This window comes from Anguilla anguilla, chromosome 6, assembly GCF_013347855.1.
Source record: "Anguilla anguilla isolate fAngAng1 chromosome 6, fAngAng1.pri, whole genome shotgun sequence".
In the NCBI taxonomy this organism is placed as follows: domain Eukaryota; kingdom Metazoa; phylum Chordata; class Actinopteri; order Anguilliformes; family Anguillidae; genus Anguilla; species Anguilla anguilla.
This window is the reverse complement of record NC_049206.1, coordinates 13,261,855-13,281,844: the sequence shown is the minus strand read 5'-3', so window position 1 is coordinate 13,281,844 and position 19,990 is coordinate 13,261,855. Positions and strand designations below refer to the sequence as shown.

The following is a 19,990-nucleotide window of genomic DNA, read 5'->3' as shown; positions in this document are numbered from 1 at the left end:
GTGACAAATGTACCCGCGCCCGGGAGAGTGCCAGGCAGCCCCGCCACGGGGAGACTTATGGAGGGCGGGCGGGAGGATCCGCCGCGGGCCCGCTCTCCGTCTCCCGGGCGCCGCCGCCGCCGCCGCCGCCGCCGCCACCATCTCGCTCCCGGCCCCTCTCCAAAATAAATCATATTCCAAAAATACAAACGCGCTCCGCCCGGCTCTTTGTATTTCAGTCGCGGAAAAAAAAAAAAAAAAATCAATAACCATAAATTGATTCCACCTTGAGCGCGGGGGCAGGAATAATAATCCTGGTTCCGTGCCATGGTACGTATCGATTGGCAAAGCAATTGCTTTCACACTAGATTAAGGTGCTGTGGGACGCTGCGTGGCACTTACAGCTCGTCGCCACCGCGGGGTCAGGGAAACATCGCTCCTAATCGCGTTAGGGCCCCCCGCACCCGCGCTCCGACACGGCCCCCAATCACCGGCCGCTCTCCGACGACACCGCTCTGCGGGTAAATCTCATTTGGCCTTTTGGATTTGTAACCGCTGGCAACCGCAGGCCGGCTCCGACGGGCGTGGCGGAGGGAGAAGACGAGCCTCGTCGTCCGGGGCCCGGCTCGGCTCGGCTCGGCTGGGACGCGGCGGCCGGTTTGGCTCGCGGGGATTCAAAGGCGGACGCGGAGGGTATTTCTTTCGCGGGGGCCCGGCTGCGGCGCGGGCACCGGTGCATGATGGGATGAGTCTTGGGGCTGTGCGGTCAGACGCGGGCGGTCCCTGCGCGAGCGGCTGATCCGTCATAAGCCGCCGGCGAGCGGACCGCGGGCGGCTGGGTCACACGGCTCTAAACCCCATCAGACGCGCCCCCCCCCCCCCCCTTCCCATGCGCTTCGCCCTTATTGTCCAGACAGCCAGACAGCCAATCCCACTAAGACCCTTTCACGCTGGGGCAAGTGCATTGCTCAGTCACTCGAACCGGGGTCACATCGAACCAAACGACATACAGAGTACTACACTGGAGTAGAATCTACACTATTAGAGCTGATTTCACAATGATATAACTATGGGAGAATTAGTGCAATTAGACCAGCGCAACAGCACTGCAGCATCTTGAAGGAAGAGAACGGAGAAGAATCATACAGTAAGTGTGGTGCCACTCTCTGTGCGTGGGGCCTGTAACCGGTACGCCTTTTGTCTTCCTTAAAAATTCCGGGCACTCGTTCAGACCCCCGAGGTCCCTGGCCCCTGGCCCCGGCCCCCATGGCAACGCTCTTCTACCGAACGAAGATCGCCCCACGGTTTCACCGTGCGGGGACGGCGGGCGGAATGCAATTTTCCACCCGCCTCCTGGCATCACCTAACACAGGCAAAATAATGAGAGTAAAGGGAAAGAGGGAGAGGACTGGAAGAGGGAAGGAGAGACAGCGATAAAGAGAGGCGGCTAGAAACAAGCTTCAACACCCAATTTGCCTTCGCAGTGCTCATAACATACAGCCGGGCTAACAAGGCACATGTGAGCTGAGCTGAACTGAGGGAGAGTTCGGTGAGACGTCGTCTGGGCCCAGGCCAGGCTCTCTTGCAGCAATTACGGAGAGAACGTCAGAGGGGAAACAGGCTTCGGCGACTCGATGAAAAGCACACAGTGGACAGAGGCCCTTCACACATTCTGACTCTCTTCAGATACGCTTCTCAGTCTGCTTTATCCCCCTCAACACACGCTTAGCACCACTGGGGAAGGGGGGAGGGGGGGGGGGGGCTGTGGGTGCAATGTTTTCAGAGGATGGCCTGTTAATGCCAGCATTGTTATCAGAGAGAGAGAGCGAGAGAAGAAAGAGAGAGAGAAGGAAGGAGCCACTAAGAAACGGGGTCTGGGGGGAGGGGCTTATTTGTCTTATCCCCATTTGTACTTGACTGTGGAAAGAGGATATCGGCCATTTTGGAGTCCAGTTTTGGCTATAATTCCACCCTCACGACCGCAATGCTCCCAGCTTCATTGTCATAAAATGGCTCCACCAGCATAATAGCGAATGTGTTGGAGAGATTGATTTTAAGATTTGAGGCTACAGTTAATGATCTTTTGTTCTATTCACATTATCTGACTCGAAATGGACTGGGCTACGTTAGCTTTAGGGACAGGATGTGACTACGGGGGTGGCCATTCTCTGCAACGAGGATTTAGGATTTATATGAAGCCCTTAACAGAGCTGAGGACCCGCCAGTCTCATTATTTCTCTAAATCCCCTCATCACGGGCGGAACGAGTCGCAGTGTCATTGTATCAAACCTCTTTTCCAAATGGGTTTCTTTTCTCACAAAACCTACTCTTCATCGTGTCAAGGGCAACTACATATAATCAGAATCACACACACACACACAGGCACACATGCACGCGCACACACACACTCTGGGCTACACACACACGCACACACAAACACGCACACACATGCAAACAAAAGCCCAGGGTGCCTGTCAGTACTGACACACAGATCTCGGCTCACTCTATGGGATGCGGCGACTTGCCAGCAACAAAATATCTGGCTTGTGCCAGCGAGGCCCAGCAGCACTGGCAAATCCACAGGGCTTTTCCACTCTGTCAGCTGAAACACAGGTCACTTTCCTTCCAGTCTCGAATTTTATTTTTCCTACATTTTTTGTTGTTGTTTCCAGCCCTCTACAGCATCAGCACCCTGCCGCCAGTCCGCTGACACAAATTCTGTTCGCAAAAACAAGTCCTCCCGCGTTTCCAATGCGGGAACGGCCCACGGAACATCACACCCTGGGCGCGCAAACCGGAAGGAGTGCGGTTCAAATCTCAGACTCATTACTTCAACCGCGAGGCCCGGGTCATATCTGCGAGCCGGAACGCGGCGTGAAACGGCGTCTCCCGCTCCTCCGCGAGCCGCCGCTCCTCCGCCAGCCGCCGCTCCTCCGCCAGCCGTCGCTGCTCCGCCAGCCGCCGCTGCTCCGCGAGCCGTCGCTCAGGTGGAGGAACACGGAGCTCCGGGCTACGCGGCTCTCTCTCCCCACAGAGCAGGATCAAAGCCGGGGCCCGCGGGCCATTCCCATCCCCCGCCACCCTCCGCGGAGCCATGGCAACTTCCATCAGGACGGCGCTGTGGGAGGGGCTTAGGGGCTGTTCCGCCGGCCGTGACTGTTCAGAGCAATCACGCGGCCGCTGGCCCTCAGGCCCTCGCTCGCCGAAACGCTGGCGTGGACTGGCTGGCGACCTCTGGGGTCAGAGGTCACTGTGTCTGCCGCCGGTCACCGCGTGGAGACCACATGGGCTGCGACTAATCCGCACGTTAAATCTGAAGGAATGCTCAGAGTTTCGTGGTTTCAGTAATTCCCAAAAAAATATATTAAAGTTATAAAACACAATGGGGATCTTGAAGGATGATACCATTTCATATAGCTTATATTAAGATTAATCCTACTTCTACAATATTGTAATTGAATTTGAAACGTGTGTAACACTGCCAACACATTGTTACTTGAAAACCATTATAGTAGAATACATTTTTGCAGATTGTGACCGTGACAACGCAAAACCACATAAGTCCGGGCAGTTTGATTCTCAGCTGGGACGCTTCTGTTGTACTCTAGGGCAAGGTCCTAAACCTGAATTGCTTCAGTAAAACAAGCAGCTGCGCAAAGAGATTGCATGTAAAAAATGTAATCCGTGCAGTTTCTGCTAAACGCTCATACTGTATGTAAATATAATGTCTGTTAAAATTACATTATTTAATGTTTCATTATTCATTTCTCAAACCGTAATATTGTTACACTGATGTAAAGTTATGAAGTAGGCGAAATTAATTAAGCACCACCCTCTGAACTTATTTTACAAGTATGTTTTTGAATAAGCAATCAGTAGAGAAAACACATATTTATTCAAAACTTACCAGAGAACTAGCATATAGCTAATAAATAAATAAAACTAAATCACAGAAAAATTGCCACAACTCAGTCAGCTTCATATGCATGCAGAAGGCTTGCTTGCATTTACAAAGCACTAGAGTGTCTTCTTTCAAAAGAGGACAACTTTAAAGAGGAAATAGACGTGGCCTTTGTAAATATAGACAGAGAAAGGCTTTCAAAGGGCTGTGTTCGCAGCAGCCCCGTCGGGCCTTCGCCGATGCGCTGGAGAGAAGCCGGGGAGCTGAAAGGGCCGGGGAAAGTTATTTAGGGACTGCAAAACTTGTGGGGGTTGGATAAAGTGTTGGGGCCTCCGCCACCAGAGCACCCTCTGATGTGTTCGCGAAGTCGCCCCCGCCGCCCCTGCCGCACACACAGGCCCCACAAAGGGCCCCGTGAGAAACTGCCCGGCCTTGAAGGACGCCAGGATTTATTTGCCCCCCCCCCCCCCCCCCCCCCGAAAGAAACAGTCTCTCCGCCTTTGTGCGGCCAACAAACAAGCAAGCGCCCCGACGAAATGAGTCACTGGGGGAGAGGGAGAGAGAGAGAGAGAGTGAGGGAGGGAGAGGGAGCGAGAATGAGAGAGAAAGTGAGAGAGACGGGAGAAACATACAAAAAGAGGATTACTCTCTCCCCCCCCCCCCCCCCCCCCCCCCCCCCCCCCCCCCTCTTTCCCTCCCTCTCTCTCTCTGGCGGCCCCCTGGTCCTAGTCGTCGTGTTTGAACTCTCCAACGGCGTCTTTTCAGGCAGGCGATGTCAGCGGGCTGCCCCAGCGGGGGGGGTCCTCGGGAGCAGGTAATCTGTCGCAGTCGGAGAGCAGTACGGGTTGCATTTCCCGTCACAGAGACGTGCGAGCCTCACGTTGGCTGGTGGAGGAGGAGGAGGGCTGGTCAGGTGGTCCGGCAGGGTGGAGTGGGGAGGAGACCCGGTGTCCATCTGCTCCACCCTCCACAAGGGCTGCGCTTTAAACCCGCTGAAGTCCACGTGGAAACGCACTTCCTTCCTGCACGTGCTCACTGAACAATGCGCCAGCGGTAGTACGGAGTGCAGACCTTTCCCATCGTTCATGAAGGAGTGCCCGCGCAGTGCAGGGAACAGAGCCGAGGCCTGCCAACCAGGGGACTGCGGCCTCCCTCAGCAGACGTGATGTCACTATCGCACCCTCGACCAACGCGCTTCGCCAGAATAGCTTCAGAAAACATTCGGCTGTATAAAAAGACGAGCCGTAAAAACAGGACCTATATAAACTGCTCTGGAGGTAATCTGCCAAGCGAATAATGAAACGCGCAGTGAAATAATGATAGTGTGCAAAATAAGCACACACTGCTACATGATTTGTGTAATTACATAGAGATTAGGGCTAGGTTTGGGTTAAGGGCAGGAAGCCATGGCTGGGTTTTTCAATATTTCTTTTTTACTGAAACCGCAAATTAGTTCCATATTAGTCACAACGCAACTGGATAAACAGGCACAGTGCTCACAGGGCGGTTTAAATTTGCTCGCACAAACGAACTGCCTGGTTTCCACGATTTGTAACCGTTATGATTCTGCAAAAAGAAAAACGCGAGGGCGAACGAGCCAAGCACGCGTGCTTCCAGCTCCGCGCTGCCCGGCCAGCACGAGGGAGGGGTTTCTGATGGCAAAGACCTGATATCAAAACCAAGAGTGACCGTCGATAAACAAAACAAAAAAAAACATGCGCCCCGAAGCGATCCACTTCCTGTTTAACGCACGGAGCCAGATGTACAAAGACAATAACACTGCGGATATCTCTCTGGGTTTATTTCTTTGGCAGAAATATCAAGAGAATTTAGCTGAATCTCAGCCGATAATCTAAACGTAAAAGAACAGGATATTTCTTTTATTGGCTCTCCCCAACTCCAAAGGCACTTGACAGGATTTGGCAGTGCTCGTGTTAGGGACGTGGGATTGTAATCTCTTTTATATAAAGAATTGCATCCAGTGTAGGCGGCATCCCCCCCATGTGACAGCAGGCGTATGGTGAATGTCCTCTGCTGAAAGGATTGAAAGGATGACATAAACAAGCTCAGATAAGAATTTGATTGACACCGTTTGTTTTTTTTTTCTCCGTGGTGAAACTGATTTGCCTGCTAGCCAAATCACATTTTTTAAAACTTTTTTTTTTTGAAGTTGTGGAAAGTTGTGAAAACTCTGTGTTCTTGTTATTTCGTTGGGGGCAGCAAACGCCCTAAGAAAAAAAAAAACTTGCGGTTTGGGGGGGTGTGCTATAAAATTCAAAATGATTTTACAGCCATGCTGCTCATGGCATTGTATAAAGTTTGAATAATGCCTTGTGCAGCTTGGTTGACCGTGAAAAGCAGACAAAACGCACACCGTCCACTGGGGGCGCCAGAGAGCTTGCTCTTTTCCCCGGGGTTGGCGGGCGGTCCTCTCGCCCTGGCAGGACCGCCATACCGCACCCCCCCTCCCCCCCGGTCATTCCCCAAGTCCCCGTCCCTTTGTGTTGTGCCAACAGTGGTGACAGCGGGGCAAATTGCAGCAGCCCGGGCCATCTGCTGAAGCCATTGACGGCTTTGTCCTCCTACCCCCCCCCCTCTCCCAGGCCGCTCTGCCCATTGTCCCGCTAACCGCACAATGCCACGGCCGGCTAATTAGAGGCAAATACTGAGGGGAGAAATACCACCAAGCGGGCGAGGGGGGAGGAGGGGTGAGTGATGGAGAATCAGGGGTGGTGGTATGGGGGTTTCGGGCCGAACCAATGGGCCCCATTCAGTCTGACTGGCCCCGTCGGGCAAAGAGGAATGTCGCAGTACAGAGGAACAGGAGGAACACAGAGAGAGCAAGTGAGAGAAACAGACAGAGAGAGAGACAGACAGAGTGTGTGACTCTCTTTGTGGCAGTGATGAAATGAGGGAGTACCTCATTAGAGACTTCTGGCACCTCATTAAAAAAGCGGAGCATCCCTGAATTTGGGGTCAGCTCGGGGGGAGGGGGGAGGGGGGGGGGTTGCCGCTGTGTCAGGCCTCCACACCTCACACATTCAGTCTATTGAAGTCCCTGGAAACCAGCCGTCTTTCTTCTCCATCTCTCCCTCCCTCCCTCCATTGTCTCTGTTTTGCCTCCGCAGCCTTTTTAATCTGGGCTGTAATGAGGATTTGAACAAGAGTTACAGGTTTTATAATTGGGCTTCAAGGTGGCCCGTTTGACAGTTAGCTTCCTGTGAAAAGCCATACATACATGTGTGTGTGTGTGAGAGAGCGAGAGAGACAGAGAGAGAGAGAGAGAGAGAGGATGTGCATCTGCGTGCCTGTACACACAAAACAAACTGTGGGAAAGCGAGTGTACTCGTCTGAATGGGACGGAGCTGAACAAAGGCCCGGCTCTCCCGGATTTCAGTTCTCAGCGGCGAGCGGGCCGAGTCATCGACGATGGCCCCGCCCTCGGTTGGCCTGGAAACCGCGCGGCGAGAGTCTAGACCTCGGTGGGGCTCCCGTGTCCGTGCGCCGGACATAATGAGGAAGAGGAATCTCTCTTATACAACCCAGGCACCTTTTCTTCATCTTTTCAGAACGCAGAATCGCGTCGCATACTGAGAGCAGTCCGTATCGGTGGAGCCGCAACAATGCGCGCCGGACAGAACGGAGACGTCCGATTGGTCAGCTCGAGTGAATTGGCCCTGTGATAATGAGGGTCTCAGGGGAGCCTTCAATCAGGTATTGAAATTCATCTTCAAAGTCCGAGCTTCAGACCGGCAGAGAGGCCAGCTGAATGGACACAAATTCCATGCTTCTTGCCAATTTTGTAGCCTGACGAACAACTTTTATGCGTTTTTACAAACAACTTTGCAATTGATTCGCAATTAATTTATTTTTCTTTAGTCCTCGAGAGACATTACATTTTTGTTTTATCACATCGGACTCTGAAAATTGAAAGAAAGATGTAGAAAATGTAAAAAGGTTACCCTTGGACAACCTACAAGAAACATTTGTCTGCAACAAGTGACCATGGAGAGCAAATCGATTTTTTTATTTTTATTTTTTTCTGTGGAGAGGTGGAAACCTTGGCAGCAGACATTCTGCAACGGTATTTCTCCTGAGCCAGTGAAAGCAGGATCATACACAGTAAAATTCTCAGTGTTAAATCAACATGGGAACAATATGGCCTAAGTGTCCTCTAATAGAGTTTAAAAAGATTCCCTGTTTGAGTTAATTTGACGCTGAACATTTTGCAGTGTGGGCCTTTGTCTGAAATGTAGCAGGCATACTGTGGCATGCTGCTCTTGCTGTATAAGTCCAGCGGGTAACCACTGCCTTTCAATGCAGATCAAGTGCTCTATAATAATTATAACTGGCACGACATATACAATAACTGCATACTGGCAACACATACACAGCAGCTAATGAAAAGCAACCAAAAACAAGAATGTGAATAGAACATTAGCAATATTGTTAATAACTTAGTACCTGTTCTCTCTTTCTCTCACACACTGTATCTCCCTCTCCCCTTGACCCATGCAATTATCTATGTATCCATGAGATCACTGCATAACATGGCTGATGATGTCTTATTCTGGATACACACAGGACAATCAGTGAGGCCTTTGGTCAGCTCCACACACAGATCCCAGTGCAGAGACAGCTCCAAACTGGCCGGACTAAGAGCTCTGCTCTGCCCTCATTAATGGCGGGTGCTTAAGGGCTTTCCGGATGTTTCTGCATTCATATAGCCCATCGCAGATTAGCCTGGCTTTGCATTTGGTAGAATTACTTTGCTAAAGGAATCAGGAAAAAAAAGTTAAGTACATATGTCAGTGAGGAAATAAATAAGGACCAATCCATGGCCAAGGTGTTTAAAAACCATACAAAGGGTAAAATATGCATTTTACACAGAGGGTGGGAAGAAATGCTTAAATTCATATTAAGTTATATACAATCAGTTAGACACAGCAGCACTTTGCAGTCTTTGAAGAGCTCCAGATGAAGTAATTTGGGTTGAAGCACAAAGCTTGGAATGTGCCAGAATCAAGAGGCAAAGGCTATTCCACCGCTGCAATCAGGTGACCTACTTGCTGCTTGATAACTACTTCCTCACCCCCCCCCCCCCCACCCCCAACCAACCCACCCCCTCTCCCCAACCTCCAGGCGCCTCAGCCCCCGTCCCGCCGGGAGTATGCCTGCGGGCTGCCCCCCTCCCACCCCCCCCTCTCGCCCGCTGCTGCCTCCCGCCGCCTAACGATGGGTGCATTATGCAAAAATAACGCACCGATGATGAATGGACACTCGAGCCCGGGGTACCGCGCTCAATCACCCGGCCGCCGGTTCACCCGCCCTCCCCCCACGACGGCCCGCCGAACGCCGGATGAAGTCATGTGACCGTCGATAACATCAACGCCCGCGCGCCGGACTCTCGTGTTCGAAAGGCCTCAGTTTCCCGTTCACATAAAGGAATAAACAGATTAAAGAAGAGGGGGGGATGATTTCGGGAGGCATGCAGCTTGCAGTCGGGATAGGAGGGGTTACAGTCGATGGCCAGCCAATCAAAGTCAGACTGTCCTGGCCTGAAGGCTCGGCCTTCACTGTGCTGACAGGCCGACCTCTCTTCCACTCTCAGCATTCTCTCCCAATCCCGTTCGGATAGAGACGGCTCTCCACCACATTTCATGTGCTTAGCATAGAAATGGGGCGTAGCACAAAAGCTACAGGCGCAGCAATAAGGCTTTCGAAATAAGCTGTTACCCAATTACAAAGGGATAAAAAAGCATATAAAATGCTCCAGAGAGCCTCATAAACCAAGACAATGCAGTTCATATATTTTCAAGTCATTAGAAAATCCAATGGAGAGAATTCTTCATTTCTTTTTTTCTCTCTTTCATTTAAGGTATGCTTCCTGCTCTTTCTAATTTAACTACCCCCCGCCCCCTCCCACACACACACACACACACACATCATCAGCAACACCACCTCCACAAGATTAAACAAAGTAAAAACAACTATAGAATGAAGGGAGACTGGAGCCATTATCTCAAAACTTCACACAAGATATTAATTTTCACAGCATGGCCAGCAGCACTGTTCCTTGAGAAATAATGACCTGGGGGTGGATTCAGTGCTTTTCAGTTGGTGTATGCTATAACACCGTCTTCAATTCCATGAGCCAATGTCAAGGCCTACCCACCCTACTGAGGTGTCACAGCAGTATGATGCAGTTTTCAAGGAACAAGACGTTATTTAGAAACTCAGAACAGGCAGCATCAGTTTCCCATGGGAGGTGCTGTCAATGCACCCTCGCGGATGGAATATGACCTGAATTATCCATCCGGAAAAATGTATAGTATCTTGGTGCTTGGGATCAAGGAATCAGCTGTGCAAACACAACTTCAGTGAATAATGGAAGAGGGAGGCTGTGGCCCAACGTCCAAATTCGGAGACCGGACCTCACACCCTGCTCAGGACCACCTCGTTCCACCAGCACAACTTCAGGAGGAAGCTGGAATTCTGCTTTCAGCAAATCAGCACCGCCGAAACGAACGGAAAAAAATGACGGCGGTAAAGGAAAAGTTAGAAAGCGTTCGGACAGATTTACACTGGAGGAAATAAAGCACTTAAAAGATCGCTTGTGCAGGAGAAAATACCGTTTAATAAAACACACCCGAAGCCACAAATCTCTTCCATCAGAAATTCTGGCAATAATGAGGTACATGTCAACTTCACATTTATGCCTCCGCACAAGCATTTATCCACAGACACTCCACCTCCACCCACCTTCCAGACCGCGAACGCCCAGCTGTCACACTTAAAATACAGACTGCAGCCTTGGCAACTGACCTGATTGTGTGTCTCTCTCTGACACACACACACACACACACACACAAATGCAGAGACCGCTTTGACTTTCCTGTACTGCACAGAATCTCTATTTGAGTAACTGGCACACGATGCACACAGTACAGAGGCATTTACAGCACAAACACAGATAGAGAGAGGTAATATGGAGACAGCAGAAAGAGCGAGACAGTGGGGCAGGGTGGGTGGGGTTAAAGAGGAAGGAGATCGCATGTCACGCCCATCAGCCGATCCCAGGTTCTTAGGCCGTTTAAAATGACATCGTATTCCCCGGATTAATTATGTAGCATGAAAGCCCGGGCCGATGTGCAGAATTCTTATTAAATATCTGACAGACGCAAGCTTGGCACAGGCCACATGTCAGATGTGAAGCTCCATTGATTCAGACTCGTTCTGTCTCCTCCCCACTCCCTCTGTAACATGCACATACAAACACGCACGCACGCACGCGTTCAGTCTTAGCTGCTCACACTCAGGCACTCCCATCAAGGCCCTCTTTTGCCCCTTTCCAGCTCTGGCGTCAGTCACAGTGTGATGTGTGAGTGACAGGGGTGGATATTGGCTGAAGAGGCTGTTTGCTCATGTGGGTCGATGCGTTTTAATTCACTGGGGACGACACTGCTTGTGTTGGGATGTGAAGGTTGGGGGTGTGAAGAGTGTCACAGCAGCTGACAGAGACGCTGAAGAGCAGCAACGCTTCACCTGGGCCACCAATATCCCACTGCTTATGGAGCGCTCTGCCACTACACACACTCTCACTCACTCAAAGACAGACAGACAGACAGACAGACAGACACACACGAACACACTCTCACTCACTCAAAGACAGACAGACAGACACACAGACAGACACACACACACACACTCTCACTCACTCAAACACACAGACAGACAGACAGACAGAGAAATAAACACTCACTCACTCACAGACAGACAGACAAATAAACACACACACTCTCACTCAAAGACAGACAGACAAACAGACACACAGACAAACACACACTCTCACACACACGCTTCCTGCCATTCAGCCTTTTCTTGTTACTGTATTACAAGCTTTCCTCATGGACCAACCTCAGCCAGTGCAATGCATTGTGCTGAGTGGGCAGCGTCTAATTGCAAAGGCCACAATATAATAGACTGGTTTCAAAACCGGTCTTGCTCCACAGACATTCTGAGGTCGTAGGTCCTTGTTTAATTCTTGTAAAGGCTAATAAAAGCGGACGATATAAAACAGAATTAAGCTGAAAATTGTTTTAAACTTACAGCCCTCGGCCAAGGAAAGAGAATTGAATTTGCAGTCCTCCTGGGGACTAACAGAGTGGCTATATAATGGAAGGAGAGATAAGACATAATGTTGATGTGTGTTTTTGTGCCACTGGTCTGCTCTGCTCCAAGGCTCCATCCCATTGCCCTAGCCCCCCCCCCCCCCCCCCCCCCCCCCCCAACTCATAAAACGAACGCTGGCGTGTGCATTTATGGACAGGGGGACAAACATAATACGCGGAAATGTTTTTCTTGTTAGCCGCGTTCATACCACCGGAGCAGGAATGCAATTACGGCAGTTCCACGAAAGCTCCGCGAACGAGTTCCCCTTCAGCGAGAGTGGGCGGAGCCTGTGGGGATCAATGAGAGCCAGGGGTTTTCTTCTGGAACCGGTCCAAGCATCCTGCATGTCCACCAATCACGGGTTGCCGTTCCGCAATCCAATAACTCTGCTCTGTCGGGTGGGGAGTGAGGGGGGGAAGGGAATATGAAATACCAACTGTAGTACAGGGGAGAAGGGGGGCGTCTACAGAGTTAAAGGCTGCAGTTTCAAAACTTATGTTGAACTTATGTTGTAGTCATTGGGAAAATGAGTGTGTCCGTTTATTGCCAATACAGCACTGGGGTGACCTCTTTTAAAGTGAGGAAAATAAGAGGGTGTACATACAAGCGTATCCTGAAAATAATGACAGTGCAGTTGAGGCAATTAAGAGAGTGCAATTTCAGTCATTTCTGGAATCACTGCGGATAGTCGCTGTAATGTAGTTGCCATTTCTCCTGGATCACTGTATTCGTGGCTAATGATGTCCCAAACCTAACAAAAAGCTAGCTAGCCTGAGTGCAAAGGCGAGACGCTAAGAGCCTGCGAGCGGATCCTAACCTACTGGTGTAAAGTGCAGCAGAGGGAAGAGCGGAGGGTGCAAACAAAAAGGAGGGAAAAACAGGCACGGTTTAAATAGGGTGAAGCTTCCAATGAGGGACCAGCCCAGCTGTCTGGCCTCCTGGCTGCTGCCCTGCTTTGGTTGTAATTCATTTTAGTTAGTTAGTGAGAGACAAAACTAGAAAAACAAGCCCAGAGGCACAAACACAACCCCAGACTTCTAAATCATGTACTGGGTACATCTCAGGCCACCAATGAGAAGTCACCTTACCAGCAGGATGAAGATCTTAAAATAACACTGATATCATATGATTCAAGAACAGCCAGTCACAGCATCTTCTCAGGGGGTCCAAGCAACCTGACTACTGCAGACTCTCGCTGTGCTCGCATGACTAAAATGTCTGTCAATCCTTCCTGTGAAAATGAACCCTTCGGAGACACGAAGTCAAAACAACAACTGCTGTCTGGTTCCTGTGAAAGACAAATGCCTGGACAGGGACAAGACAGGCTTCGGTTTAAAAAAGGCAAAAGACAATGCATCTTTATAACCAGGAAGGAAACTGGGAAAACAAATATCCTAGCTGTTCATACTTCCCTCCCCTAACAATGTCTCAATGAATCAAATATTTCACTGGGCTTTTCTCTAATAGCGAGGTGTGAAAAGAAATGTGTGGTTTGACTAGAGATACAGAGGTTTAAGTGAAACCTTTGCAACATGTACAGTATTAAATAAACATGAATGTACCATAAAGAGAACGTTGGACAATTGCAAACCTATTCCATCTCACGATGGTCTTCAGCATATTCGACATATGTAACCTAATTATCTTGTGAGGGTTTTATGTATTTTGAATAATGCATATCAAAACAAATCATAATCTTATGCTACCAACACTGAGTCTAGGCATAATCATTGGTCGTGAGGAGCTGAATGTTTTCATTTAAACATAGGAAGTTCATTAGATCTGAATAAGGCTAGTGCAATCATGATGGCTTTTGTTAAGTATTCTGCTTTAAAGGGTGACATAGTTGCAGGTATCTATATATATATATATGTACAGTATGTGGCTATCCCTAATCCCTCACTCAATATTAAACTTCTCTGAATTAATGGATTGAATCGGGGCACTGGGAGAGAAGGTGAGGATTATTCTAAGCGCGAAATGGTGGGTCTGCAGAAATCTTTTAATCCAACCGTGATTGGCATAACTACGAAGAAAGGAAAATGAAGGGACTGGAAAATGAAGAAGAACAACAGTTCCCTGCATGCAAACCTGATTTATTGCTCAGGGATATGAATGTCTTCATTGTCGTCAGATGAACAATACCATAATTGTACATCTTTGTAAATCACAGATATGTTATACACGATATAATGAGATGTGAGTGAGGTTTTAATCCATGGTTAAAATGATATAGTGGGATGGCTCTGAAAACTGATGTTTTCTTCCTTGTGTGAATGAGCAGGTGGTACCTGAAGTTTCAAAATAGGGTGTGCTATCTTACTGTGCTCCATGATAAGGGGTAATTTCTATAGGCAGTGTGCTTTGGAATGGAATGACACCATTGTAAAAAATTCATTGTACCAAACTGTATTGCCTCCCTTGTGCCAGACTGAGGTACACAAAGTTAAAGAGCAGCTGTTTGGGGACAGTTGTAGCATCGACTGAAAGGCACAGTGTGAGGTGAATTAGGGGTTCTTTTGACACAATCTATAAAAGGTCAGGCTTCCCTGAGCGATGGGAAGTGATGAGAAGAATGCTGAGAAGTGCTCAGAAAGGAATATTACTTTGTGTGTGTGTGTGTGTGTTTGTGTGCGTGCATGTATGCAGGTGTGCGTGAGAGTGCATGCGTTTCTGTGTATGTGTGTGTGAGTGTGGGTGAATGTGTGTGTTTCAGTGTGTGTGTTTGTGTATGCGTGTGTGTGTTTTTGCAGCTAGTGATACTGGTACTGACTAAACCCTTGCTCTACGAACACACACTTGAGCCAGCCGCCAGCAAGATGGAGATAGAGGCACAGATGCAGTTTGAGATAGAGCGGGAGGGAGAGGGAAATATGTTACAATATTATTAAAGATAACATTACCCATCTATACCGATAACCAGGCGCTTTTGTTCCCCACAGAGGAGGGATTGCAATATATCCAGGTTGTCAGAGCAGTACTGTCAGAAACGGGCCCTAAGGGTCAATCAGAACAAGCCCTGCATTATAGTACTGCAGAAACATATCTCAGGCAAACCACTTCACTTGGACGATACACTAGACGGCACAGCCTCAGTGCACTGCATACTGTAAGTCTAATTCTGCAAAACTGCAATACCAAAAATACGAGCAATAAAACATGCTTCCATATTTGTTTACCGCAATCGATGCACTCTTGTATAATCCCCAAGTAGTTAATAATAAACGTCTCTGAGGTCTGCAGGCCCATTACAACTCCTCTTTCAAGAGCTGGGACAAAAACGCTACAGAAAACACAATAAAAACTTTGTAAAATAAAAAAAAAACGTCAAGCAGATCCAAGAAAATTCTCCTAATAGGAGGAAATGGGAGAGATGTCTAAATCCGCGTTCAGACAGCAGGAGACAGGGAGACGGAGCGAGCCCAGCGCCACCGGGCGGAACGGGGCCTAGCTAGCCCTGCAGCCGCCTGCTCTTCAGCAGGCCGCGCGTTGGCACCGCCGCCCTCTTCACGCCAGCCAGGTGGCCGGAGCCATCTGGGACTCGTTTCGGAGAAGGGCGGCGTGTTGGGCCGCCTCCCCCGTCCTCGCCGCTCTCTCTCTCCCCCTCAGGTCTGGCGCTCTGGGGCTGCGAGGACTGTGATCCAGCAGAGCTCTGCGTGACCCCGCCCACAAGAGCGAAGATCAGGGGTGAACCCGACGGATCCAGCATAGCATTAACGTTACCAAACACCGACCCAGAGCGGCACACTGGGACTGCGGATGATCTGAGTCCCCACGGTTATTAATATTTCCATTACTGCACGAAGATCGCGGGGGACTATAGGATAATTTTACATGTCGGGGATAACGAGTTTAGATTTAAAGAGGGTACATTTAAAATACAGGACGAGAAAGTCGCATTAAGGAAGGTCTGAAAAGTAGGTGAGGCGATTTGAATCAGTTTTCACTTGTGTGTGTGTGTGTCTGTGCACGTGTGTGTGTTTGTGCTTGCGTGCACGTGTGTGTGTGGTAAGGTCAATCGCAGCAGTGGATTCGTGTCTCCACTCCACACTTGCGTGCCCATGGTTCGCTATGGTTCTGCTATGACTCACACAGCTTCTGCCAGTGCCAGCACGTTCCTCAGTGTGTGGACCTGCCTTCAGACACTCTGCTGCGTACCACTGTGGTCTGCTGCTAATTCACCAGTTAACCAGACAGGAGCCTGCACATACAGTACCTGTGCATAACTGCAAGAGACAAAACTTTTAAAATGAACGACTGTTCAGACGCTTGGATATGCGGACGTACATATTTACATATGTTAAATAAAATCACTTCACAAGAGGGAGGGAGTGAGAGATAAAAAGGAAGGGGGAGGGAGAGAGAAGGAGTGCAAGAGGGAAGCAAGACAACAGACAGACAAGGAGAGGAGGCAGAAAGACAGTGAGGAGGCAGTGATAGAGAAATAGAGAAGAGAGAGAGAGAGAGCAGGAGCAAAAAAGAGAGCAGGGAAGCTGGAGGGCTCTGGCAGAGAAATATGGCTCTCTGACAGAAATGGAGACCAACAGGACATTAATAAGATTGGTGGAGACTCTCAGACAAGGCAGGAGCAGGAACTGGGCTCAGAGGAAGTTATTTATGAACGAGTAAGTACAAATAAATGCCCAGTGATTCTGAGGCCGTTTCATTATATATCTATTAAAATGTTGTGCACGATTCGGCTCCGATTCAAAACATTAGCCAATTCATCGGCCTGTACAGAAAAATGCGCTGCTCTGGCACGCACGTATTCATCAACTAAAGAGTCCGGAGGCTATGGTTTTGCATAAAGACAGACTAATGTGTACGGTGTATCAACACCAACCATAAGAAACAGGCTAGTGATCAAGACACACCTATGCGCACATTCAGTGTAAGGGAATATAGCTGGCACACTTACAATGTGTGAATCCAAATCTTTTCATATTTCTTTTGCAATCTCTTATTTAGCTCTGTTGGTAGATATGTAGACAGTGAGTCCAACTACGGTTCTGCCAACCCAAACACCTCCCTTCCTCTTCCAAATAACGCAGATTACCTTAGATAGCGCAAAGCAAGATCTTACATTTGCTAATTAGCAACATAATGAGCGTTAGCTTCGCTTGTCCTCACCTCAAAGGTGGCGGGGTGTAAATGTGTTACTTTCCAGAGCAGAAAAACTTTGTGACTATCGTTGGCGATGCTAAGGGGGTTCAGTGTGGGGATAAGGTGGTGCGGTTTGTGCTTTCAGAGCAACAGCGGGGACATGTACGCTGTGGGTAAATCCCCCTCAAAGTCATCCGAGCCCGTCAAGGACACTCCGCAACGCGCCCGAGAAAAGCTTCGTTCCACATCAGAAGGGCTGAAAGGGATCCATACGTCGATGGCGGCGGATGGCCGTCGATCGACCTTATCTGCATCCGGCACGTTCTTGGCTGCGGTTCCAGAGGGACCTGCCCCCAAGAAACGGTGCGACTCTGCACATACAGTGCACGCCTGTGCCTGCGAATACCACGACCGGCGGGATCGAGGTGAATCTATCGACCGCGGCGGGATTTATCCGAACCCCGCGCCGTGTGTTTTAAGGGATCGCGGCGCACCGAGAGCCGTACTCCCGACTATGGAGCCGCACGGGCAGGCGTTCAGGCTGAACAGACAGGGTATTTCGGTAAACCCTATTTCAGCACAACGGAGTCTGTGGCGACAGTGATGCTCTACCGCGCCGAGCGGTCCGCGGTAATCCCCCGGGAGCGAGCAAACTCAAATTCAGAAGAATAAACTCTAATTGAACGCTGTATACCTCGCTAATGCATTACAGGCAAGACACCCCGAGCTATTCATAGTGAGAACACTGCTGAATGGGTAAAATATGCAGAGAGGAGAAGAAGCATTAGCCTACGAAATGAAAGGTAAGACAAAGGAGGCCGAGGCGACCCGAGCAATCTGCTGACTCCGGTCCGACCGGCAGAGCCCAGCGCCGCAGCCATTAATAAACGCCGCTTCCCCGGTCTATCGGCGCGGCGGGGGGGCGGGAACGCGGCTCCCGAAGAGCCGGGACCGATTGGACGCTCGCCCGTCGCCCCCGGCGGGAATAGGAGGAGCTCTCACCTCTGCAGACGTTGGCGTTGTCCGGCTCGAACCCGGCCTTGCAGGTGCAGCTCCCGATGGGCACCATCCACTCGCCGTCCCCGTTGCAGTAGAGCTTGATGGGCACGTCCACCTCCTCCGAGTTGGCGATGCACATCCCGCGGGCGATGACCAGCGAGGTGCTCTCGGCGCCCGTCATGGTCTCGGGGAAGATGGCGAAGTTCTGCACGATGCTGGGGCACTTCTTGTAGAAGACGCGCACGGAGAGCAGCGACATGCAGGCGCCGTAGTCCTGGAAGGCCAGGTAGAAGCCGTTCTTGGACAGCGGCCCGAAGCTCCGCACCTCCGTGTTCACCTTCATGAGCCTCCCGCCGAAGTCCACCTGCGAGAAGCTCTCGTCGGCCGCGATGGTGTCCACCTTCAGGTAGGGCGCCTCCATCCAGAAGGTGGTGCCCTTGGTGGCGATGACGAAGTCGGTCTCGTAGTAGTAGAGGTTGAAGGTCTCCTTGCAGGAGCCCGGCACGTTGGGGATGCTGCTGCAGTCGCGCACGGTGAAGCGCATCTCCACGTAGATGCGCTGGGCGCCGCGCCGGTCGATGAACGTGGTCAGGAGCCAGTTGTTCTGGCTGGACTCGAAGACGTTGCACACCTGGTAGGTCCGGATGGTGTTGAGGTTCTCGTCGTAGCCGCTCACCTCTTCCCACTGAGATACGGGGAGAGAACAAAGACAAAGCGGAGGGGTTAGAGGAAGCTCCCTTAGCTCATATGCCTGCACCGGAGTTTGTGTTTCCCCTGGGCAAAGAACTACCAAACAAATCCTGCTATTTGCCCAGCGTGGCATTGTCAGGCAGTCATGACAGCATTACTGGACCTGCCACCTTGACGTGAGAATGAGGCTAGCTTGCTGACACCACTGCACTTTATACCATCTGTTCTTATAAAATCACAAATCACAATTAGCTGGCCTGCCTTACAAAGTGCTATCATGAAACATTAGCACTACATTAGAAACATAAGACACTGTGGATAAAGGTAGCCAATCAGAAACCTAATTTTACTGTACTGAATAAGGTACCGGACAATACGTAGGCTTATATGATCGCGCTGATGATTGGACGAGTGCCGCCCAGCACTGTGTTATGCATTTTACATGTCCGCCATTTCAGCGGAGGTGATGTAACTTCTACTCCACAGCGGTGACCACCCCTGTATGCCTGCCTGGCTGAGAGCAGGATGAATGAAAGGCTATTCTGATGGACTTGAACAACACTCGAATGAATGTAAAGACTGCCTGTGAAGCAAGGACAAAACGAGCGCACTGTAAAGGTACTGCTCATTGCAGACAATACGTGCATCACCGAGTACAACCCTTTTCTCAGAGTGTTTCCATGAAGAATCAGCTCTGCCCATAACGTCCTGTGGACACAAATTTTGACTGGAGAAAATTTTGCTGCCGATTTAAAATCTATGGAACGTTTTGAACAATATAAAGGTAGACTGCTTTACTTTACTTTTCTATTTCCAGTAAGTGTTCAGACCCAGAGGTGGAAAGTCCAGGGGTCAGAAAGTAAAAGTCGTGCCGTGTCTTTCTTCCACCCATTAACTCAGCCAGCCAGCTGATTACACTAATTAGTTCTACCTGAAGAATTTTGCTAATTTAGCAAATACAGGTGATTGGAACAAAAAGGACTTTTACTTTCTGATCCTGGATTTTCCACCTCTGAACAGACCTTTAACATGGACAACCCTCACTGATACGATACTATATGTCGAATATGACCACCGCTTCACCATTTAAAAAAAAAAAAAAAAGAAAAAGGAATTTCCATGGACTATTCCTGGCCATAAGCCACT

At 49.8% G+C, this 19,990-nt stretch overlaps 1 protein-coding gene across 2 annotated transcripts in view; it reads right to left on the bottom strand.

Annotated features, from left to right (window-relative positions):
* LOC118230563 (ephrin type-B receptor 1-like) overlaps positions 1–19,990 on the bottom strand; it is a 156,999-nt gene that overhangs the window by 72,943 nt on the left and 64,066 nt on the right. For both annotated transcript variants that reach the window (XM_035423675.1, XM_035423674.1), the window contains exon 3: positions 18,158–18,839. In XM_035423675.1, coding sequence (XP_035279566.1) covers positions 18,158–18,839 — 682 coding nt within the window. The remainder of the gene's footprint in view (positions 1–18,157; positions 18,840–19,990) is intronic.